Genomic DNA, 24,978 nt, shown 5'->3' with positions numbered 1-24,978 from the left:
TCTGCTGATTGGTCGCGGTCGCCGGCCTCGACCAATCAGCAGAGCGTTGTTTAAATTTGGCGACAATACTGCTGATTGGCCGCGACCAATCAGCAGAGCGGGGTTTAAATTTGGCGCCAATCTCGCTGATTGGTCGCGGCTGGCGTCCGCGACCAATTAGCACAGCAGTGTTTAAATGTGGCGGCAAGATCTGTGATTGGTCGCGGCCGCTATTTAAATGTGGCGCCCAAATCGGTGATTGGTCGCAGGCAGCGTCCGCGACCAATCAGCAGAGCGGTGTTTAAGTTTAGCGCCAAGATCACTGATTGGTCGCGTGCGGAGAGCGCGACCAATCAGCAAATCGTATTGGTGAGGAGCGGGGAGCGGAATCGTATTAGTGAGGACCGGGGAGCGCCGCTGCCTGTGCGGGTACTTCCGCTGCGAGAACCCGGGACATGAGCGACTGCTCGCAGCAGAAGTATCCCGACCAGCAGCGCCGCTCCCCGGTCCTCCCTTCACACCCTAGCCGCTTATCTCCCCACAGTATCCGCATGCTGTTACAAAGATCCGGACATTTGTGTTAAAAATTGCTGATTGGTCGCTGGTGCTGCCCGCGACCAATCACCGATTTGGGCGCCAAATTTAAATATCGGCCGCGACCAATCACCGATCTTGGCTCCACATTTAAACACCGCTGTGCTGATTGGTCGCCGATGCTGGGCGCGACCAATCACCGATTTTGGCGCCACATTTAAATAGCGTCCGCGACCAATCAGTACAGCGGTGTTTAAATGTGGAGCCAAGATCGGTGATTGGTCGCGGCCGATATTTAAATTTGGCGCCCAAATCGGTGATTGGTCGCGGGCACCGCCAGCGACCAATCAGCGATTTTTAACACAAATGTCCGGATCTTTGTAACAGCATGCGGAAACTGTGGGGACATCAGCGGCTAGGGTGTGAAGGGAGGACCAGGGAGCGGCGCTGACATCCAATTGGTCGCGGCCGCTATTTAAATGTGCCGCACAAATCGGTGATTGGTCGCGGTCTTGGCCCGCGACCAATCACTGATCTTGCAGCTAAAGTTAACCACTACTGTGCTGATTGGTCGCGGACGATATTTAAATTTGGCGCCCAAATCAGTGATTGGTCGCGGGCAGCGTCCGCGACCAATCACCACAGCGGTATTTAACTTTTGCGCTAAGATCAGTGATTGGTCGGGTCCGAAGACCGCGACCAATCATCGAATCGTCTTGGTGAGGACCGGGGAGCGGGGAGCGCCAAGATCACTGATTGGTCGCGTGCGGAGAGCGCGACCAATCAGCGAATCGTATTGGTGAGGAGTGGGGAGCGGAATCGTATTACTGAGGACCGGGGAGCGCCGCTGCCTGTGCGGCTACTTCCGCTGCGAGAACCCGGGACATGAGCGGGCGCTCGCAGCAGAAGTATCCCGACCCGCAGCGCCGCTCCCCGGTCCTCCCTTCCGCATGGATGTCAGCGACGCCGGCGGTCCTTCCGCTGCTACCGGCCGGGACATGAGCGCCTCGCATCTCCGTCCCGCAGATGGGTCCGGCGGTCGGGGTCCTTCTGCTGGTACCGGCCGGGAGATGAGCGCCTCACGGCGCTCATCTCCCGGCTGCAACGCCGCTGAGCTCCGTCCCGCAGATGAGCCGCTAACGGCCACCATCTTTTTCTGAAATCCCGCGGCGCTGATGGGCCGCTGCCGGACCAATGAGCGACGCGGGATTTCCTGGACAGACAGACGGGATAAGACAATTATATAGTAGATGGGATTGCAGTATTCAGATCTTTTACTTCTCCGGGAACTTACAGGATTTATGTCACTTAAGAATCCACCGGGAACTTCAGACGGATCCTCAGGACTCTTGTGCTGGAATCTGAAACAATATGAGATTCAATGTGACATGCAGACACCAGACATTTCTCCTGCTGCATTATCCTGGGTGGACGCTGCCATTAGAGAACAAATTTGCAATCCAGCAATGAAAGCATTTACATTCAGGGGCAAAAAAAAAAAAAAAAAAAATCCTTGAAAAATCCATAAAACTGAATTGTATTTTGTTTCAATTGTATCCAGTGCAGATAAATGTATCAGTAGCACAAATGCTGCAACGTATCAGAGCAGGGTCCAGACTGTTCACCACACAGATGGTCTAGTCTGGGCCCTGTAACGTCTCGTATCTGTCTTTATCTACTCCCTTAATGGGTCTGTGAGAGGTAAAATAGGGCGGAGACACAGTATGCCCCCCACTCTGGAGATCTCACTGGTGTACACTACAGCATGACTTTTGTCCCGGCCTGTACCATCACTCAGCCGAGGGGTTGAGTAATGCATGATAAAAAGGAGATGGACTTCAGAATCAGTGCAGGATATTCCCTCCTTACAGCGAGGCGGCTGCGGCCACTTACAGACGGTCGTACAGACGAACTTCACACCCCAGCGGGCTGGACACCCAGTGGATAAAAGCTTTGGGCTTCTCGGCTACATCTGATTTGGTGCAGGTGACCTCCAGCTCCAGCACTTTACCATTCCCATCCTGTTGGAAGAAAACAAAAAACATCCAAGACATTTAGTCAAAGAGCAAGACAGATTTTTTTTTTATTTTTACGCTCATAGCGGTTTTTTTTTTTTTTTGCAGGACGAGATGTTTTGAATGACACCATGTATTTTGCCATACAATGTGCTGAAGAATGAAAAAAATAAATTCAAGTGGGAGGAAATGGTGCAAAAAATGCAATTCTGTGATTATTTTTTGGGTCTTGTTCTTATGGCGTTCATTGTGTGGTAAAAATGACCTAGAAGCAGGATTGTACATGTCAGAGCGATTATGGAGATACCAAACTCATGTAGTTTTTTTTTTTTTTTATTTAACGATTCACAATTTTCTACCCACTATCATTTTATGTAGTAATAACTCTGGAACGCTTCAATGGGTCCCAGTGATTCGGAGATTGTTTTTCAGCAGCAAAAGGGAAGGAAGGGAGACACAGATCCATTACTAGTGGGTAGACAGAGCCCCACAGGATAGTTCACCTCAGATTTATAAAAAGTGACGACCGGCCCCTCCAGCTTAGGCTCCTCCTACTCCCATGTCCTTCAGTCTAAAATTTGAGGTCGCAAAGGATAGTCGCTGCCTTTGCAGCTCCTCAGAAGAATTTTTTGTTTTATCATTTCCGGAGACCTGGACCCCCCGTGGTCTAGAGGTCTCAGGGGGTCTCGGCGCTGCTGGGACCCCTGACCCTCCCCTAGCAGATCTGCGTACCCCCCCCTAAGGAGGTCCCCGCAGAAGCCTGCCGGCCCCGGGGGATACAGGGCGCTCCCTGGCGGAGACGCACACCGCTTCTGTGGGGTCCCTGCGCGCTCCTCCGTGGGGGGAGCAAAGGGCCACGGCGCAACACATCCCTGGGGGTCCCTGTGGCGCTCAGCTGGGTAAGTGCTCTCAAGGTTTGAGTGCTTCAGCGGCTGCGGCAGCCGCTGTTACTGTTTCAAGTGGTGACTGTTGTTTTGTCCTTGCAGGATATCACCGCTGCAGGCGTTTGTGTAATTCTCTGCTGGCAGGGGAGCAGGGACGGAGGAGCACGGGCTCCGTTAGTATGCGGCGGCGGGGGGCATGGCTTCGCGCCTCTCTGCTGCCTGTCATCATAGCCTCAGACAGGAAGCGCCAGGAAAGCGCGCGCTGGAGCTGACCCAGCCCCCTCTTCTTCTTCCAGCCATTACCTCGTCCAACCTCCTGCTCCCCGCTCTCTACACCAGACACCGAGCACTGTGGCTTAAGGAAGAGCAGTCACCGCGGCCAGCTGGTGAGTCACTTCTGCCTTTTAAGGCAGAAGATTCCTTTTTAACATTATTGCAGCGCAGAGCACCTTACTGCTGGCCTGTTAAGGCAGACAGGGTGTGCTATATCCGGCGCTGCTACCTCCCCGCTGAGGAGGCTCTGGGACTCGCACACCGCTATCCTTTTAAGGCAAAAGGTGTATTGCATGGTCAGCAGCATTAACCCCTTCTGAGGGGTCTGGCCTCATCAGGACAGTTAACCTAATAGACTAGGTCCAGAAAGGGTTATCTTTGGCTCTGCAGGCAGCTGGGGTAGCTCTTCTCCCTCTAAGGAGGAGCTTTAACCCTTCAGTGCTTGGATTTTTTTTTGTGTAGGAACAGGCTGTGGTAGCGGAATCACACATCCTCGGTTCCTGTACCCATTGTAAGTGGTTATTACCGCCTTATCCGCGACGCTCGCAACTGTGTGGGGGCATGTCAGATCAGGGACCAGGGGGCGCGGATCTCTCTCCCGGTCCGCTTCAGGATCGGTCAAGCGTATCTGATTCGACGGCGTCAAGTTCGACACTGGTCGGGGGTCTCAGTGATGTTAAAGTGGAGGCGCTCACTCGCTCCATTGACAGTCTTAGCTGATACCCAGTGACCCAGGAGGTCAGACAAGTCCCAACTGACATCACGAGGCAAGAAGCGCCACAGGCCTGTGGTGGCGCTGTCTCCTCCGCGCAGTGCGTCGGAGGCTTCGTAATCACCAACAGACTCTGCTGGTGAGATCTCCGATTCTGATGAAGAGGATCGGCAGGGTCGCTCAGCTTCGCTTTCGGGCCGCGTGGATGCTTTTATTGGGGCTATGCGGGAAGAGTTACAGCTGTCTGAAGAGGTGACGAGGCGCCCTGGCAAGTCGGCCCGGCTGTATCAGGAGTCACGTCGGGCTCGTTCGATGCTGCCGGCGCACGATGAACTTAACGAGGCAGTGGAGAAGGAACGCCCGTGTCCGGATAAACGCTTCCAGGGGATGCGGTTTTTTGATGCCCTGTATCCCTGCTCCACGGAGACGATCGCTAATTGGGTCCCCTCTCCTGAAGTGGACGTGCCATTGTCTCAGCTGAGCAAATCCTCTTTGCTTCCTGTTAAAGGGAAGGCGAGTCTACAGGAACCGCTGGACAGAAGGACGGAGTTAGCGGCCAAGTCCATCTACGAGGCCGCGGGTCATGGATTCCGAGCGGCCTTGGGGGCCATGTGGGCTGGTGAGGCTTCTCTGCGGTGGTTGGATCAGCTGCGGATGGCATGGCAAGATGGGACTCCGCTGTCTGAGGTGGAAAGGCTCTTCCAGCTGTTGGAAGAGGCGGCCCGATATGTCAGGGACGCAGTGCTGGATACTACTTTGGTTCTGTCCAGGGCTCAATCCTCGGCCGTCACAGTCAGGAGAGCACTGTGGCTTAAACAGTGGACTGGAGACGCAGTATCCAAACAAGGTTTGCTGAGTCTAGCGTACAAGGGCGGTCAGCTTTTTGGTTCGGACCTCACGGAGCTGATTGCTAAGGCCAAGGCTAAGGATTCGGCTTTGCCGCAGCGGAAAGCAGCGGCTTCTACGTCTGGCAAGTCAAGTGCCGGTAGTGGTCGTAGGTCCTTTCGGCCCAGGGGACGGTTCGGTCAGCCCTCTTGGAGATCGGGTCGTCCCTCGTCTTCCGGAAAAAAGACCACCCAGAAATCCCGTACTCCCTGGAAACAACATTTCCGTCAGGACAAACGGGAGGTTGACAAAAGCCCGCTAAGGCGGACTGACGCCAGTAACCCTCTCGAGGGCTCTCGGGTGGGAGGTCGTCTGCTACAATTCGGGTCGATTTGGGCGTCCCACGTATCAGACGCCTGGGTGACGCGGGTTATGTCGGCAGGCTATTTCATAGAGTTTCTTTCTCGACCCCCCGGACAGGTTTCGTCAGTCACGCATCCCATCCGAGCCCAAGCTGGCTGCCGCACTGCTGCCGGAGGTCGACTCTTCTGCAGCAGGGTGTGGTGGTTCCGGTTCTGCCGGAGGACCGGGGAGGGGGGTTTTACTCCAACCTTTTTGTGGTCCCCAAAAAGGAGGACAAGTTTCGCCCCATTCTGGACCTCAAAGAATTGAATGTTCATGTCCGGACCCGGAAATTCCGTATGGAGTCTCTTCGCTCTATCGTGGCGGCCCTGTCACAGTACGATTTCTTGGTGTCGATTGACGTCCGCGACGCCTATTTGCATGTCCCTATCGGCAAGGCTCACCAGCGCTTCCTGCGTTTCGCCATAGGTCAGGCCCATTACCAGTTTGTGGCCCTACCATTCAGGTTGGCCTCAGCGCCCAGGGTTTTTACAAAGATTCTGGCGCCGCTCATGGCGCTCCTTCGAAGTCAAGGAGTTACGATTCTCCCCTACCTGGACGACCTGTTAATTGTGTCGCCCACAGCGGAGGCGGCGGTGACAGCTCGCGATCTCTCCCTTCAGCACCTGGAGAACTTCGGGTGGCTGGTCAATTGGAAGAAGTCGTCATTGGAGCCGTCGCAGTCAATCCTGTTCTTGGGGATGCATTTCGACACGGTACGAGCAGTGGTGTCCCTGCCTCTGGACAAACAAGAGAACCTTCGTCACCATGTCCAGACTATGAGGTCGGCGATGGCGATGTCCCTTCGGAAGTGTATGCGCCTTCTGGGTCTGATGGTGGCGGCAATGGAAGCGGTACCGTTTGCACAATTTCATTCCCGGGGTCTCCAAGATCTTATTCTGACCCGTTGGGATCGATCGCCGGCTTCGCTAGATCGCTGTGTCGGTATCTCCTGCAGGGTGCGAGAGTCTCTTGGATGGTGGTTACGTCCGGAGGCTTTATCCCTGGGGAAATCCTTCCTCCTCCCACGGTGGTCGGTCATTCCCACCGATGCCAGCCTGACTGGCTGGAGGGGGGTTTGGAACGATCTCTGGGTTCAGGGGGTCTGGTCGTCAGAGGAGTCGTCTCTGCCGATCAACATCCTGGAGTTGAGAGCGATATTTCTCTGCCTCAGACATTGGACGGTCCCTTTGAGCCGTCTGCAGGTCCGGATTCAGACGTACAATGCGACAGCTGTCGCGTATATCAACCATCAGGGCGGGACGAGGAGTTCCAGACTCATGATGGAGGTCTCTCGGATCCTGGTATGGGCAGAGTCCAGGGTTCCAGCCATCTCCGCGATTCACATCCCAGGAGTGCTGAATATCACGGCGGACTTCCTCAGTCGCCATCAGGTGGATCCCGGAGAATGGAGTCTTCATCCGGAAGTTTTTGCACTGCAGTGCTCCCGTTGGGGGACTCCCCAGGTGGACTTGATGGCATCCAGGCTGAACGCCAGGATTCCGACGTTCATGTCCAGGTACAGGGACCCGGAGGCTGTGGCGGTAGATGCTCTAGTGGCCCCGTGGGACCAGTTCGAGCTGATCTACGTGTTTCCGCCGGTATCCTTACTTCCTCTGGTGATCCGGCGGATCAAACTCGAACGAATTCCAGCGATTTTGGTGGCGCCGGATTGGCCGCGGAGGGAGTGGTATTCAACGCTGGTGTCTCTTCTGGCGGCGCCTCCGTTTCCACTGCCTCTTCGACCGGACCTGTTAACCCAAGGGCCCATTCGTCATCCGGACCGGAAGTCACTTCGTTTGACGGCGTGGCACTTGAGACCGAGATCTTGACCCGTCGTGGGTTTTCGGCCGAGGTCATTGCCACCTTGCGGGCGGCCAGAGGTCCAGCTACGACTAGGATTTATCACAGAACTTGGGAGGCCTTCTATTCATGGTGTTCTGGATCGTCAAGGAACCCAAGGGTTTTTTCCATTCCCAGCTTCTTGGCTTTTCTGCAATGTGGTTTGGCCAAGGGTCTGGCGGTTGGTACCTTGCGGGGTCAGGTATCTGCACTATCCGTGCTTTTTCGGAAGGCTAGTGCCTCGCGCAGGGATGTGCGTTCGTGTTTTCGTGGGGTAAAACGTCAGTTTCCGCCTCGGAGGGCGTTTGTGGCTCCTTGGCGGCTCAATCTAGTCTTGGAGGCTTTTCAGCATGGGCCGTTTGAGCCTATGGATTCAGTTACGCTTTACTTGCTTTCTTGGAAGGTGGCCTTCCTGGTGGCGGTCACCTCTTTGAGAAGGGTTTCTGAGTTGGCGGCACTGTCTTGCTCGCCCCCTTTTCTGGAGTTCCACTCGGATCGCGTGGTGCTTCGTACCCGTGGCGATTTTCTGCCTAAAGTGGTGTCGCGTTTCCACATCAATCAGGACATCGTGTTGCCCTCCCTCTGTCCGAATCCGAAGAGTCCAAAAGAGCAAGCCTTGCACTCGTTGGATTTGGTGCGGGCTTTGAAATTCTATCTTACAATCACGCAAGGGTTTCGGAAATCGGACTCTCTTTTTGTGATTCCTGCTGGTCGTCGGCGTGGTCAGTGGGCTTCCAAAAACACTATAGCTCGGTGGATACGTTCGGCTATCCTGGAGGCGTACCGGCTCAAGGGCGAGCCTTGTCCGGTTAAGGTTCGAGCTCATTCCACGAGAGCTGTTGGTCCGTCGTGGGCTTTTCGTCAGGGGGCCTCGGCAGCGCAGCTCTGCCGGGCGGCTACCTGGCGCTCCGTTCACACTTTTACTAAATTTTATAAAGTGGACGTGAGTGCTTCCGCCGATGCGGCCTTGGGCGCAAGGTCCTGCAGGCGGCGGTGGTTTAGGTTATCTCTTTATCTAGTTTTGGCGCTTGTTGCGCGCTTGCCTTAAGTTGTTGGTGTGTTGGCGATTCTGCCACTGTTTCCCACCCTTGAGTTCTGGACTGCTTTGGGACGTCCCACTAGTAATGTCTGTGTCTCCCTTCCTTCCCTTCTGCTGCTGAAAGACGGATTTTGGTAAGACCTTACCTGTAAAATCCTTTTCAGCGAAGGAAGGAAGGGAGACACAGCGCCCTCCCAGGGCAGAAGTGTTTTATTGCTTTTCAGATGCGGCGCGACCCCTCCCTGATGGCGGTTATCTTGGCTGGGGTCGGCGCGCTAGGGCTCTGTTCCAGCATTGCCAGCTCATCGCAGTTGTCAGGTCCAGTGAGTAGTGCCTGGGACTGTGGGTTTTTTCTGTTATATGCATAACCTGTTCTCTCACATTTCTGAGTTTTCAGAAGGGGTTGTGTTGCTCCGCTGGTGTTATCTGCTCTTCCTTAGCTTGTGTACGGACTGGAGAATCATGGGAGTAGGAGGAGCCTAAACTGGAGGGGCCGGTCGTCACTTTTTATAAATCTGAGGTGTTCTATCCTGTGGGGCTCCACCTACCCACTAGTAATGGATCTGTGTCTCCCTTCCTTCCTTCGCTGAAAAGGATTTTACAGGTAAGGTCTTACCAAAATCCGTCTTTTTTCATGACACATTGTACATCACCTTATTGATAAATTTAGGCAGATTTTTTTTTACTTTTATTTGTAAATTAGAATTTTAGCGAAAATGTAGCTATTTTCAAACTTTTAATTTTTATTCCCTTAAACCAGATAGTTATATCACACAAAATAGTCAATAAATAACATTTACCACATGTCTACTTTGCATCAGGGTCATTTTTTAAAGATTTTTTTTTAGCAAGTTAGAAGAGTTAAAAAAAAAAGTTGATCAGCAATTTCTCAATTTTCTAACAAATTTTACAAAACCAATTTTTTTATGGACCACATCCAAACTCAAAAATATCTCCTGGATCCGCACATTCCTCAACCATGAAGCTACAAAAACACTAGTACACGCCCTCATCATCTCCCGCCTCGACTACTGCAACCTCCGCCTCGACTACTGCAACCTCCTCCTCTGTGGCCTCCCTTCCAACACTCTTGCACCCCTCCAGTCCATCCTTAACTCTGCTGCCCAACTAATCCACCTGTCCCCCCGCTATTCCCCGGCCTCCCCCCTCTGTCAATCTCTTCACTGGCTCCCCATTACCCAGAGACTCCAGTTCAAGACCCTAACCATGGCATACAAAGCCATCCACAACCTGTCTCCTCCATATATCGCTGACCTAGTCTCCCGTTACCTACCTGCACGCAACCTCCGATCCTCACAAGATCTCCTTCTCTACTCCCCTCTTATCTCCTCCTCCCACAATCGCATACAAGATTTCTCCCATGCATCCCCCCTACTCTGGAACTCTCTACTCCAACACATCAGACTCTCGTCGACCGTGGAAACCTTCAAAAGGAGCCTGAAGACCCACCTCTTCCTACAAGCCTACAACCTGCAGTAACCACCACTCCACAAATAATGCTGCACGACCAGCTCTACCCTCACCTACTGTATCCTCACCCATCCCCTGTAGATTGTGAGCCCTCGCGGGCAGGGTCCTCGCTCCTCCTGTACCAGTCGCTGACTCGTTTTTGTTCAAACTGTTGTACTTGTTGTTTGTTATGTATACCCCTTTTCACAAGTAAAGCGTCATGGAATTAATGGCACTATAATAATAATAATCCCCAAAAGCCCCCTCCCTCTCCCATCCTTCTAAATGCTGCAATCCCTATAGCTGTTTTTTTTGCGTGTTGTGCCGATGCTTTTATTTATACCAATTTGGGTATAGATTGTTTGATCACTTACACTAAATACTGCAATAAGGCAGTATATAATGAAAATCATGATCTCTGTCTGTGGTTAGGCTTCATAGAAATACCAAGATGGCAGTGACTAAGGCCTTCAGTAGACCCTGGGTAATATAGTAACCTGTCGCTCCTCTGCGATCGTGTCTTGAGGAGGCCGATGGGCCTGACCAGAAATATAGCAAATCAGCAACGGTAATCTAATATAGCCGGCATCAGCCGCATGTGCACAGAGCTGAGCCCCTCCACATATGCAGACTCCTTCTCAGGACATTAATTCACGTTCTAATGTGGAAAGGGGGTAAATAGGAACATATAAATGGCTTAAAAATACAGAATAACCATGGACTAGAAAAGAATGGCCTCAATGGGACTCCTTGTACTTAAAATGCAAGAGGTGAAATAGTCGAGAACCTGCAAGTCTCCACTTTGGAAATCTCACTTTACTAAAGTATTAATTCTCAATAAGTCGCAGAAATGGAAAGATGTAAATTAATGATAAACGCTCACCTTTATGACGTTCTGTACAGAGATGACGTACCCGGCGTGTCTGAGGCCGACCGGCTGCTCTGGGGTCAGTCGCTTATATCCCTTCTCCATCACCTATGAAAGGAACAGAAAAATACAAAATTTTTCAATTACGGATGTGAATTATACCTCTGCCACACCACTAGGATTAGACCGCTAGGATGGGAGAGGGAGAAGACCACTTTATACCATACCGCTAGGATTATAGGGTCATGGAAAGATGACTTTATACCATACCGCTAGGATTATAGGGTCATGGAAAGACGACTTTATACCATACCGCTAGGATTATAGGGTCATGGAAAGATGACTTTATACCATACCGCTAGGATTATAGGGTCATGGAAAGACGACTTTATACCATACCGCTAGGATTATAGGGTCATGGAAAGACGACTTTATACCATACCGCTAGGATTATAGGGTCATGGAAAGACGACTTTATACCATACCGCTAGGATTATAGGGTCATGGAAAGACGACTTTATACCATACCGCTAGGATTATAGGGTCATGGAAAGACGACTTTATACAATACCGCTAGGATTATAGGGTCATGGAAAGACGACTTTATACCATACCGCTAGGATTATAGGGTCATGGAAAGACGACTTTATACCATACTGCTAGGATTATAGGGTCATGGAAAGACGACTTTATACCATACCGCTAGGATTATAGGGTCATGGAAAGACGACTTTATACCATACAGCGCTAGGATTATACCGCTAGGATGGGGGTGGGAGAAGACTACTTTATACCATACCGCTAGGATTTTACCACTGGATGGGGGTGGGATAAGATGACTTAATATCATACCACTAGGATTATAGGGTCATGAAAAGACATCTTTATACCATACCGCTAGGATTATGCCGCTAGGATGGGGGAGGGAGAACTCTGCTGTTCTCAGTCATCCTCTGACAAAGGCTTATGGGGACTTTGCCATAGCTGACAGATACATGGTGGTCTGCCCCTGCCCAGCACTAAGGACATAAAGAGTAGCACAATCACTTACCTCCCTGAAATCAGTCTGCTCGATATAGACGGTGGAGGAGAACGGCACAATGTGGAAACCTTTAGACTCGTCTGCTGGGAAGTTTGGCACGCTGACATCTAATACCTGGTATTATACAGTGGAGGTCACATTACTGGAAGACTACCACACATCCCCCCCCCCATCCTCAAAAAGAAAAAACGAAGCACAGCAACCAGGTCACAGGAGCACCAGCCACTTACTTGGTCTCCAGGGAAGTTGGAGATTGTGATTTTCAGGGGTTCCAGCACGGCCATGATTCGGGGGGCTGTATCATTCAGGACCTCTCGGACACAGGATTCCAGCATATGAGGCTCCATTGTGGTCTGAGCAACTGTTACACCGACCTGTATACAGAAAAGTAAAAATGTAGAGAATCCATTCTGATCTGTTGCTATAGACAGGTACAGAGCACTAATATCTGCGGCGAGCGCATGGACAATAAGTGGAGAGGTGGTGCACGCGCTGCCAAATTATTCCCTATTCTATTGATGAGGACACGTGACAAATTAGGCTCAAACTCCTTAATCATATAGGTGGCAGAATATGTTATATACATAAGTAATAAAACGGATAATGTGCGAGAGGTGAAATACAGCAGGGACAAGGGAAAGTCTCCGCCTTTTGGAAATCTCATTTTCTGTGGCATCTCTTCTTGTCCTACAGTCTACAGGAGAGACAGCAGGGGGTTTTAGAGATGCAGAAACATCATCCCGGGCATGGTGGCTCAGTGGTCAGCACTGTACTATATATAGGGCAGCATGGTAGCTCAGTGGTCAGCACTGTACTATATATAAAGCAGCACGGTGGCTCAGTGGTTAGCATTGTTGCTTTGCAGTGCTGGGGTCCTGGATTCAAATCCCACCCAGAAAAACATCTGCGAGGAGTTTGTATGTTCTCCCTGTGTTTGTGTGGGTTTCCTCCGGGTTCTCCGGTTTCCTCCCACACTCCAAAGACATACTGATGGGGAATGTAGATTGTGAGCCCCAATGGGGACAGAGATGATGTCTGTAAAGCGCTGTGGAATATGATGACACTAAGTGCGGTAAATACATCTTGACCCCTCACGCTTGCCCTGAAAGCAGAGTATGGCTTTTCATAGAAAGTATATATGCTATATGTACATCACACCCTCCACAGAGAGCTGATCAGCCAAGAAGGGGCACATCACTCGTCCTAATACTTCTGACTAGCCATATCATCAGTTGGGATCTCAGAAGCCAGACCCCCAAAAACCTGACACGTTACTATGATATTTTGATATCAAGTCAGTCCATACCCTTGCACAGAAATTATTTATTGCTTCGGGTGGGAATCCTCTCCGCCTCAAAGCTGTCAGCGTGAAGAGACGAGGATCATCCCAGTCCCTACAATAAGAGAAGAATTTACAATCCCGACTCTAGGAGTTACAGGAAAGAAAAGGGTCACCTGCGTTAACATAACGTCCCACTGACCTGACGGCTCCCGTTTCCACCAGTTTAATGATCTTCCTCTTTGACACAACTGTGTAGTGCAGGTTCAGACGTCCGTATTCCCACTGCACCGGGCAGTACACATCCAGCGCGTTACACAGCCAGAAGTACGATGACCGCCTGGAGAGATGGAGACAAAATAAATGTCACCCAATGTAATGGCTGTGAGGAGATCAGACGGCCTAACCTTTTTTTAAAGTTCCTTTTACATGGAGTGACCATCACTCAGACGATCACTCATCGGAAGAGTCGTTCCTGATCATCATCTTGTATAATCAAGTTCAGCGAGTCGATCAGTGATAATTTGCTCGATCACATAAAAGTCACTGTTTGTCAGCACCAACATGAATTGAATGTGCTGCAGTCAGTCATTTGCATGAAAACTTCCCAATAGTTGCAAACACATAGGGGTTCTAAACAAGTGGCGATCATCTATACGGTTTGTCTGCCTGTTTCAGATACCCCATGTAATTGCACTACAGGTCATTTACACCAGCAGCACAGACATGTGCGAGGAGTGAAATGCGGCAGGAACGCACAGGCTCTGCCATTTGGATCCCTCGCTGCTTGGCTTTGGCATCACTTCTTGTCCTGATAAGCTATGAATGACAGACAGCCGGGGGGTTGTAGTGATGCAGATAGTCCGTATACTGTAATATTTGGCTCATGATGGACCCTGACCCGCAGGTATATTCCTAATACTCTTACCTGGCCTGGAACTCTTTGGTGCAGAGAGAATGTGTGATATGTTCTATGGAGTCACATAGGCAATGAGTATAGTCGTACGTGGGATAAATGCACCTGCAAACGGAAGAAAAACAGATTAATAATCATTACTTATGGTCGCTGCACAGAGTTTGTGCAGTAAATGAACAGGTACTTGTGGTAGTGGCAAATACTAAAATGCAATTACATACAAATTAAGGACACTGAACACATACGTGTCCTGCGATTTTAAAGGATAGAACAAATAGCTATTAAAGTCGATGGCGCTATTCACACCATGTGTTTTTATGGATAGTGTGTCTGCCAAAAAAATTCTGACTGTAGATTGTTAATTCTCTTAGCCCTAAACAATAGTGAAGGTCAGCCATCTTTCCTTGTACCAGCATTAGAGACACGTTTTATGGCGGCCACATTAACTACAGGAATCTGTAGTCAGGATACGATCATTGATTTCTATGGAAGAGTGTTGTGGGCACGCTCTGTGGCCTATATAGAAAGGGGTAGAAGGTGAGCTGTGGGCACGCTCTGTGGCCTACATAGAAAGGGATAGGAGGTGAGCTGTGGGCATGCTCTGTGGCCTGGACAGAAAGGGGTAGGAGGTGAGCTGTGACATCACCTATTGTGAATGGTGTTATCAGTCATCAATCCTGCCTGTGATAATGAGATGACTGCTCATAAGAGATCTCCAGAGAACAGGAAGTGTCAGCCTAAGGCTATGTGCCCACGACGCAGAAATGCTCAGGATTTTTTCCTGAGCATTTCTGCATCTCCCTGGCAGAAAAAACGCATGCGGATTGTACATGTGGATTGTACATGCATTTTTCCTGCCAGGGACATGCGGATGTGAAGCGTTCTTCACATGCATTTCCGCATGCGGGTTGACCAGCGCTTTCCAAGCGATTTTAGAATCACTTGGAAAGTGCTTGTCAACTTGGTCACACTATATAAATCCATGCAACCGGCATGGATTTATATACTGTGACCTTAAAGAATGTTAAAAAAATAAATCTATACTTACCTTCCGATGGCCCCCGCAGTCTTGCTTCGCTCCGTCCTGGCTGCCGGCAGCTCGCGGTACACTGAAGGACCTGCCGTCACATGACTAAATGACGTCAGTGCAGGTCCTTCAGTCCACCGCGAGCTGCCGGCAAGTGAAGACAAGGAGACCGGGGGCCGTCAGAAGGTAAATATAATATTTATTTTATTCTTTTTTTCACAGGTTCTATGGTACCCGGGTGTGGAAGAGAGTCTCCTCTTCTCCAGACCCGGGTACCATCCACACATTGAAACGCATGGATTCCGCATGTACAGATGCAGTGATGCGGATTCCATGCGTTCCAATGCAAGTCAATGGCGGTGAAAACGCAGGACTTCTGCAAAATAATTGGTAGTGCTGCGTTTTTTTCCGCAATGATAATCCGCAGAGGAAATTTCCGCAGCATGTACTCAGCACATGCGGATTATCATTGGGGAACATGGCAGGCCTTCTACCAAGCGCTTTTTAAGCGTTTCTGCAGCGTTTTTGCCGCTGCGGAAACGCTTAAAAAACGCATCGTGGGCACACAGCCTAATATGAGGCTCAGAGTGAAAGCTAAGATTTCAGGATATATATATATATTTATTTTTATTTTTTTAAATACAGATAGTGATATGCAAAGTATAACATAAAATTAACATTTTTTTTTTCTTTTATAAAATATGTTTCAAGTAAAAACTTTACTGGAAAAAAAAAAGATTTTCTGATGGCACATTCCCTTTAAGCAGTGAAAACCGAAAACTATTACAGATAGATGGTGACATGGAAAATTAAAAAAAATCTGCAATTTTCTGGTGACAAGCTCGCTAAAGGTAGTGAGTAATACAGATTAGATAATGTACGAGAGGTGAAATAAAGCAGAGAGGAGGAGAAGTCTCTGCTTATTGGAAATCTCATGTTTTCTGTAGCATCTCTTCTTGTCCTGCAGTCTACAGGAGACACCAGGGGGTTTTCAGAGATGCAGAAGTGACATTTTGACCCCGTGCACCAAAACTGCAGTCTGCAGCCACTCTTGGTATATAGACCGGTCATGATCCCTATGGATACATCTCCAGCCATAGAGGCCGCACTGGTCCCTGCAACACAATATCACCCCCTTTAATGTGAGGATAAGTATGATGGACTCCTAACAATTTTGATTTTTTTGTAACTTTGGAGCATACCACTTGTCTCCTGTGCGGTGGTGAGGGGTGTACTTTATCCGATATGCAACTGGATCCATCTTCCCATCCTCCATCACCAGCTTCATCCTAAGTGTGACTTCTCCTTCAGAAAATTTTCCCTTTTTCATTCCCTGGAATCACAAAGTATTATACACCATTAGCTGCAGCAAAACACTTGCGACATTCACCAAATTTCGAGAGGTTTTCCTATTTATTCTTTAAGTGGTGGCGTCATCAGAGACAACCCTGACTATAATCTCCTGCAGATGATACGCAGCGGTAGATGGTCGGCCGTGTAAGAAAAAAAAACCTTACCTCAAAAAGCAGCAGCGACTCCTCCACTGGGCGATCTCTCCAGGGTGACGGAGGGGGATTGTGCCCTTTAATTTCATCCACTTTCTGGTGGCAGGCATAGGCGTGGCCCCTTTTATTAAAAAAATAAACTGACACTTTTAGGCTAGATCACCACCTAATGTCTGTAGAACATTTGGCCATTACTACAATTGACCTTTATATAAAAGCAACCGATGAGCCCTTCATATAAAGTGGCGATTATGGCGACTTCTTGTCCGCACTCTCCGTGACTGTCACTACAGTCAGCCTGAAATGGCTGATAACAGGGAACACTGGATGGAATTTCCATATCTTTTCGCATGCCACCTGCATATTTCCTTCTTACTCTCTGTATTCACCTTTTAATGAGCTCCACCGCCCACTCGTACAGCTGGTCAAAGTTATCGGAGGCGTGCGTCACAGTGTACGGCTGGTATCCTGCAACAGGGAAAAAAAAAAGATTAACAAAACCTACACATTAGACCATGACGCCTTCTGACATCACAGATAAATCACCCCAATATCCACCAATCTGCACCAAGAGCCGGGCTTCTATGTATCCCCCCCAATATCCAGAAGATGGTCTGCACCAATCATAACACACAGTAATATCCAAGAAGACCGCCGAGGAAGCCGGAGATACTGCAAACCGGCATACACAATAAAGAGGGTCCTGAACAAGCCCGCCTAGTACTGTATTAACCCTTTATTGGCCAAAGTTCTAAATGACCAGATTTTTATATATACAGTATATAAAAAATACTTTTACACCAACCCGTACACAGAGAAGTAAAAATGTAGAGAATCCATTCTGCTCTGCCGCTATAGAAAAGCACGGCGCACTAATATCTGCGGCGGGCGCATGGATGAGTGGAGAGGTGGTGCACGCGCTGCCAAATTATTCCCGCTCCTATTTAGGAGAACACGTGACAAATTTGGCACAAACCTTTTTTTTTTTTTTTTTTTTATATAGGTGGCAGAATATGTTCTATACATAAGTAATAAAACGGATAATGTGCGAGAGGTGAAATACAGCAGGGACGAGGGAAAGTCTCCGCCTTTTGGAAATCTCATTTTCTGTGGCATCTCTTCTTGTCCTACAGTCTACAGGAGAGACAGCAGGGGGTTTTAGAGACGCAAAAACATCATCCCGGGCATGGGGGCTCAGTGGTCAGCACTGTACTATACATAGGGCAGCACGGTGGCTCAGTGGTCAGCACTGTACTATACATAGGGCAGCACGGTGGCTCAGTGGTCAGCACTGTACTATACACAGGGCAGCACGGTGGCTCAGTGGTCAGCACTGTACTATACACAGGGCAGCACGGTGGCTCAGTGGTCAGCACTGTACTATACATAGGGCAGCACGGTGGCTCAGTGGTCAGCACTGTACTATACACAGGGCAGCATGGTGGCTCAGTGGTCAGCACTGTACTATACATAGGGCAGCACGGTGGCTCAGTGGTCAGCACTGTACTATACATAGGGCAGCACGGTGGCTCAGTGGTCAGCACTGTACTATACACAGGGCAGCATGGTAGCTCAGTGGTCAGCACTGTACTATACATAGGGCAGCACGGTGGCTCAGTGGTCAGCACTGTACTATACATAGGGCAGCACGGTGGCTCAGTGGTCAGCACTGTACTATACATAGGGCAGCACGGTGGCTCAGTGGTCAGCACTGTACTATACATAGGGCAGCACGGTGGCTCAGTGGTTTGCATTGTTGCTTTGCAGCGCTGGGGTCCTGGGTTCAAATCCAGAACAACATCTGCAAGGAGTTTGTATGTTCGCCCCATATTTATGGGAGTTTTCTCTGGCTTCCTCCCACATGCCAAAAGACATACCAAATAGGGAATATAGATTGTGAGCCCCAATGGGGACAGAGATGATGTCTGTAAAGTGCTGTGGAATATGATGGCGCTATCCAAGTGCGGTAAATACATCTTGACCCCTCACACTTGCCCTGAAAGCAGAGTATGGCTTTTCATTGAAAGTATATGCTGTATAGTATATGCTGAAGGGGCACATCATTCAGTCATCAGTTGGGATCTCAGCAGCCGGACCCCCCCATATTATATATATATATAGATATAGCAACTTTGTGCAGGTGATTTAATGGTCCTGCATTTTTTTACCCTACCAAAATAATTCAAACTCTATTGGGGGAGCTTTTGTTTTTTGTGTGTGTTTCACCTTTTATATACAATTTTATTATTGGGACATTAGTATTTAAAAAAAAAAAAAAAAAAAACTACCTTGGGATTCTTTAAATTTGACTTAAAAAAATAAATATATTGTAATATTAAATATGTATAATCTGGGGTGAACGGAGAGTCTGTGGCAGTGGTTAGTACTGGCTCTTTATCTCATTGTATTTTCTCTATTTCTTATTCCTCTGTTTTTTGTATCATTTCCCCCATGAGATCATAAATCAAAACAAAAGCTTTTTTTTTTTTCTTTGCAGTTTTCCACTGTAAGTGGAGCGGCCATTGGAGCCACAAAGGGGGAAAAAAAAAAACAACAGCCGCTGTCAGCTCTGATCCAGGTCTGGCAGCTCTGCTGTGCCAGGCGAGCCGCCTGCATTACAAGGTGCTCGCTGAGCGCTATGTGTAGGTGGCAAAAGTGAAGACAGAAGTGCTGATAACATTTTGCCCCCCGCCTGCCTGTGCTAGATTACAGCAGCTATAAACATGACCCTTCCATTTACAACACCCGGGGATTAAGGCGCGGGCCATGCGTCATACACGTACACAGGTCCCATATGGCAGCTTACCTAGGAGGATTAAAGGGAATCTGTCACCCCCTGGGAGATATCAGACCTCTATTATGGGCATACAGGTGATAGAAAAGTAAATCTATACATACCTGTATGGCCCATAGTAGAGGTTTGATGGCAGAGAAATGTGTTTTTATCAACTCAGTTTTGCACAGGCTTGGCGTCCCCCGGAAGCCAAGAAATCCCCGCCTATGTGCTTATTTATCATATTCCCCCCTCCCCTGCAAGTCACAGGGTCCTGTGACGTGCACTGGTCTCCCTCACTTCCCGGGCATCTGTCAGTGACTCCCGGCGCCTGCGCAATAGAACCCTGCGGCGCTGTGCATAGACAGAAAGGAGCGGGAGAAAACAAAGTGCGCTCTATGTGAGCTCTATTGGCTGCAGCACTGTTGATGCAATGTCCGTGCTACAGCCTATATATAAAAAAATAAATAAATAAATAAATCAGTGATTGAGACACAGCGCTGGACCTGAGGAGAGGATGCAAGGGACATTTTTTTTTTTTTTTTTTTTTCAACGAACTGAGCAGGCAGGCAAAAGTCCACTGAAAGAAGACAATTCCTTTACCCATCAGGTACACAGCACCACCATGTGGCGGATAAAATGTACTCCATCCATAAGCAGCGTTTATAGACCTACATACCCAGCCATTCCACCATGTCTCGGATGCCAGTAAAATACTTCTCCTCCTCTTTTTCCGGGTTGGTGTCATCATAGCGCAGGAAACAAGTGCCACCATTTGCCTGTGTGTGTATATATCAAAAGGTTTAAATAGTGATAATCAAGAAAAACTAATATAAATATATATTTATTTATATTCCAGGCGGCTTACCTTTGCATATCCAAAGTTGAAATTGATGGCCTTGGCGTGACCGATGTGCAAAATGCCGTTTGGCTCAGGTGGAAATCTTGTTCTTACCTATAAAAAAAATAAATCAGGTCACATATTTGTTATCTCTACAATTTACATGAAGCACAAAGACGTATTAAGCTCCTGGAGAGCACATGGCCCTCACCAACTGTCTGGTACTTTAAAGGTCTGAGTGAAGTTCTTTAAAAATTAAATCTCTCTCTGTTGCCACACTTAAGAGTTCAATTATATGGATGAGGCTGTTTTGTTTTTTACCTGCCCCCCGGTGATGTCCAGGTGTTTCTTCAGCAAATCCATAGTTTTTGGAGTTACAACATATCCTTCTGTCTTGTAATTTTCCCCTAAATAAGACATTCACTTAGCAATCAGATAATCTAATTTTATTGCTTTACCAAATGCAAGTTATCGTCTCACACCACAAGAAACATTAAACTAAAAGGGATTACTGTTCACTTGTGTGATGGAAGATTATGCCCGGATTCAGACGTCCATTTTTCCAAGGACAAAACACGTACCCATTATAATATATGGGGCTGTTCACATATCTGTTTCTTTATGTGTGGACAGTATTCGGGGGGAAAAAAAGAAAACAAAAACAGTTTATGATCCACGTCACAGAGCAAAGACGTCCAGACAAATCAATGGGCTCATGAAAAAAAAAAAAGTATACAGCAGACAGATGCCATCCGTATTTCATCCATCAGCGGTCTATTTCTTTTTAACTGTATAATGGGCAAGAAAAGCTTGGAAATTTTTCTTTTGCATTTGAGACAAACAGGTGCCACACTGATAACAAAAATGGGGACATTAACCAAAAATAGGTAAGCATCACATCCAGCACATTGATTAAGAACAGTTTTTTTGTGCAAGAGTTAAAAAAAAAATGAAGTCTGAATGAGGCCTTACTATGATACAACGGGGCAAGTTGGAGAGCGCCTTCTGGTGTCTATAGATAAAAGGTGGACACTGACAGACAGCGGAGGGTGCTCTAAAGTCACCTAATGCACATTAGACTAATGTCGGCTGAAACTACCAATATCAATGGGTACGGCCGGCAGTCTAATGTGTATGGAAGCACCGGACAATATACAGTTATGCTCAAAAGTTTACATATCTCGGCAGAATTTTTCCTTCCTTGGCCTTGTTTCAGAGAATATGAATGATAACAAAAAACTTTCTCCACTCATGGTTATTGGTTGGGTGAAGCCATTTATTGTCAAACTACTGTGTTTTCGCTTTTTAAATCTTAATGACAACCAAAAACATCCAAATGACCCTGATCAAAAGTTCACATACCCTGGAGATTTTTGCCTGATAACATGCTCAGAATTTGACACAAATGGGATTGAATGGCTACTAAAAGGTAACATCCTCACCTGTGACCTGTTTGCTTGTAATCAGTGTGTGCATAAAAGTTGAGTGAGTTTCTGGGATCCAGACAGACTCTTCCATCTTTCATCCAGCCACTGATGTTTCTTGATTGTGAGTCATGGTGAAAGCAAAAGAATTGTCAACGGATCTACAGGAAAAGGTAGTTGAACTGTATAAGGCTATGTGCCCACGATGCAGAAATGAAGCAGAACATTTCTGCAGCATTTCTGCATCTCCCTGGCAGAAAAAACACATGCGGGTTGACAAGCGCTTTCGAGGCGATTTTAGCATCACTTGGAAAGTGCTTGACAACTAGGTCACACTATATAAATCCATGCAACAAGCATGGATTTATATAGTGTGACCCGAGAGAATGGTTAAAAATAAAAAAATAAACCTATACTTACCTTCCAATGGCCCGGCGTGTGTTGCTGTGCTCCTTCCTGGCTGCCAGCTGATCGCGGGACACTGCACTGAAAGACCTGCCGTCACATGACTGTGACGTCACCGCAGGTCCTTCAGTCCTGCCCGCAAGCACAGGGAAGGAGACCGGGGGCCGTCGGAAGGTGAATGTAATCTTTATTTTTTATTTTATTCTTGTTTTTATAGTTTCTATTGCACCTGGGTGTGGAGGAGAGTCTCCTGTCCTCCACACCCGGGTACCATCCGCACATTAGAACGCGCCAATTACGCAAGTTCAGATGCAGTCTTGCGGAATTGGCGCGTTCTATTGCAAGTCAATGGCGGCGAAAACGCAGCGCTTCCGCAAAATAATTGGTAGTGCTGCGTTTTTTTCCGCAATGATAATCCGCAGCGGAAAATTCCACAGCATGTGCACAGCAGATGCGGATTATCATTGGGGAACATTGCTGCCCTTCTACCATGCGTTTTTAATGCGTTTCCGCAGCTGCAAAAACGCTGCGGAAACGCATTAAAAACGCATCGTGGGCACACAGCCTAACACAGGAAAGGGATACAAAAAAATATCCAAGGAATTGATAATGCCAGTCAGCAGTGTTCAAACTGTGATTAACAAATGGAAAATCAGGGGCTCTGTAAAAACCAAACCACGGTCAGGTAGACCAACAATAATTTCGGCCACAACTGCCAGGAAAATTGTTTCGGGATGCAAAGAAAAACCCACAAATAACATCAGCTGAAATTCAGGACTCTCTAAAACTAGCGGTGTGGCTGTTTCAAGATGCACAATAAGGAGGCACTTGAAGAAAAATGGGCTGCATGGTCGAGTCGCCAGAAGAAAGCCATTACTGCGCAAATGCCACAAAGTATCTCGCCTACAATACGCCAAACAGCACAGAGACCAGCATCAAAACGTCTGGAACAAGGTAATTTGGAGTGATGAGACCAAAATTGAACTTTTTGGCTACAACCATAAACGTTACATTTGGAGAGAGGTCAATAAGGCCTATAATGAAAGGAACACCATTCCTACAGTAAAGCACGGGGGTGGATCGCTGATGTTTTGGGGATGTGTGAGCTACAAAGGCACAGGAAACTTGGTAAAAGTTGAAGGAAAGATGAATGCAGAACGTTATCAGCAAATACTGGAGGCAAATTTGCACTCATCAGCCCGGAAGCTGAGCATGGGACGTACTTGGACCTTCCAACATGACAACGATTCAAAACAGAAGGCCAAGTCGACCTGTCATTGGCTACAGCAGAACAAAGTGAAGGTTTAGGAGTGGCCATCTCAGTCTCCTGACCTCAATATCATTGAGCCACTCTGGGGAGATCTCAAGCACGCAGTTCATGCTAGACAGCCCAGGAATTTACAGGAACTGGAGGCTTTTTACGAAGAAGAATGGGCAGCTTTACCATCTGAGAAAATAAAGAACCTCATCCACAACTACCACAAAAGACTTCAAGCTGTCATTGATGTTAGAGGGGGCAATACATGGTATTAAGAACTGGGGTATGTGAAATTTTGATCAGGGTCATTTGGATGTTTTTGGTTGTCATTAAGATTTAAACAGAGAAAACACAGTAGTTTGACAATAAATGGCTTCACCCAACCAATAACCATGAGTGGAGAAAAAGGTTTTTGTTATCATTCATATTCTCTGAAACAAGGCCAAGAAAGGAAAAATTCTGCCGGGGTATGTAAACTTTTGAGCACAACTGTATATTCGGGGTAAATATCTGCCTGGCATTTACAATCTTACAGTGCTGATCCTTTGGTTCTCCTGGAGATAAGACACTACCAGATGTGTCTAACAGCTCTCTTAAAGAACAGGAGCGTTCGGCTGAATGAGAGCTTCTGTGGAATCCATCATAGATGGCTGCCGACCATCGCAATCCAATGTGTACAGAGAGCTTAAAGTGTGTGTGTGTGGGGGGGGGGTCCGAAATACAAAATTAATGTTCATCCTAAATCCTTATGTATTTAATGCCACAATCTAAACTATTTTCTAGTATACCTGAATCAAATATTCCCTATCCTTCACTTACTACACTAACTGCTTTTCTTTTTTCCCTAACTTTCTCTTTGATGACATTTCGTTTGAGAATCCCAGTACATGCTGGGATACTCAAAGCGTCATCCGGTACTGACTGCAGCCTCTGCCCCATCCTTGAAACGAAGCGTCACCAGTGAACTACCTATCAGGGGCTGGGCTAGTTCCTAAGAGATGTGCACAATGACAGTGCGCTCTCTTGCCAGCTCAGACCGAGCCAGCAACAGAGCTTGTTGTCAGAATACCCGGCGTGCAGAAACCAGCGACATCACTTGCAGGGGCGGTGCAGGTCTCTGCACGCCGGGTATTCTGACAAAGAGCTCTGTTGCCGGGTCGTTACTGCTGATCTGAGCTGGGGAGAGAGAGCACTGTCACTGTACATATCGCTCAGGAACTAGCCAACCCTCCAAAACTAAGATCACTGATGACACTTTGTTTAAAGCTGGTTGCAAACATGCTTGGGTCATTACTGACTGCAGCACGTGTTTTTTTATCATAAGGAGGTGACTCCTTTGTGAGCCCATTTGCACCCTGCGGTTAAAGTCCTCAGTACGAATGGAGCAATGCAATGATGCCTGCCTAGTGTAAGGGACGGATGGAGACAGCAGAGCCTTGTATAAGCCAAACTGCTGCTCCATTCATACGGGGGGACTTTAATGCTCCTAATTTGGGATGGGGTGAGGGGGAAGGGGGGCGAAGAGGGTCTCCGATTTCTGTGAACTTTATTAAAATGAATGGGAGACTCAGATATTTCTACAACAAATATAGAAACCCCACAGAAAAGCGCTGCTTTCTTCCCTAAAACATCCTCACCTCTACACATTGTGTGTGGTTCTGCCCA

General features: G+C 48.0%; 1 protein-coding gene and 3 non-coding genes across 4 annotated transcripts in view; all 4 read right to left on the bottom strand.

Moving 5' to 3' along the window:
- QARS1 (glutaminyl-tRNA synthetase 1) overlaps positions 1-24,978 on the bottom strand; it is a 61,446-nt gene that overhangs the window by 2,027 nt on the left and 34,441 nt on the right. Inside the window, exons 9-22 of the mRNA XM_073644873.1 lie at positions 20,548-20,633; positions 20,254-20,340; positions 20,065-20,164; positions 17,002-17,080; positions 16,625-16,733; positions 16,310-16,440; positions 14,093-14,185; positions 13,367-13,504; positions 13,192-13,279; positions 12,116-12,259; positions 11,895-11,999; positions 10,859-10,951; positions 2,407-2,534; positions 1,808-1,874 (exon numbers count right to left, since the gene is read on the bottom strand). Of these exons, the coding sequence (XP_073500974.1) occupies positions 1,808-1,874; positions 2,407-2,534; positions 10,859-10,951; positions 11,895-11,999; positions 12,116-12,259; positions 13,192-13,279; positions 13,367-13,504; positions 14,093-14,185; positions 16,310-16,440; positions 16,625-16,733; positions 17,002-17,080; positions 20,065-20,164; positions 20,254-20,340; positions 20,548-20,633 (1,448 nt within the window). The remainder of the gene's footprint in view (positions 1-1,807; positions 1,875-2,406; positions 2,535-10,858; positions 10,952-11,894; positions 12,000-12,115; positions 12,260-13,191; positions 13,280-13,366; positions 13,505-14,092; positions 14,186-16,309; positions 16,441-16,624; positions 16,734-17,001; positions 17,081-20,064; positions 20,165-20,253; positions 20,341-20,547; positions 20,634-24,978) is intronic.
- LOC141160519 (small nucleolar RNA SNORA14) lies at positions 12,487-12,615 on the bottom strand. The gene has a single exon (XR_012250275.1). It is a non-coding gene; the product is annotated as a small nucleolar RNA SNORA14 (small nucleolar RNA).
- LOC141160520 (small nucleolar RNA SNORA14) lies at positions 15,978-16,110 on the bottom strand. The gene has a single exon (XR_012250276.1). It is a non-coding gene; the product is annotated as a small nucleolar RNA SNORA14 (small nucleolar RNA).
- On the bottom strand, positions 17,654-17,782 carry LOC141160521 (small nucleolar RNA SNORA14). The gene has a single exon (XR_012250277.1). It is a non-coding gene; the product is annotated as a small nucleolar RNA SNORA14 (small nucleolar RNA).

Source organism: Phyllobates terribilis, unplaced genomic scaffold (genome assembly GCF_046119375.1).
Source record: "Phyllobates terribilis strain yellow unplaced genomic scaffold, ASM4611937v1 Scaffold_8__6_contigs__length_399053987, whole genome shotgun sequence".
NCBI classification, from domain to species: domain Eukaryota; kingdom Metazoa; phylum Chordata; class Amphibia; order Anura; family Dendrobatidae; genus Phyllobates; species Phyllobates terribilis.
Note: the sequence above shows the minus strand (reverse complement) of the source record. Positions and strands in the feature narration are given on the sequence as shown.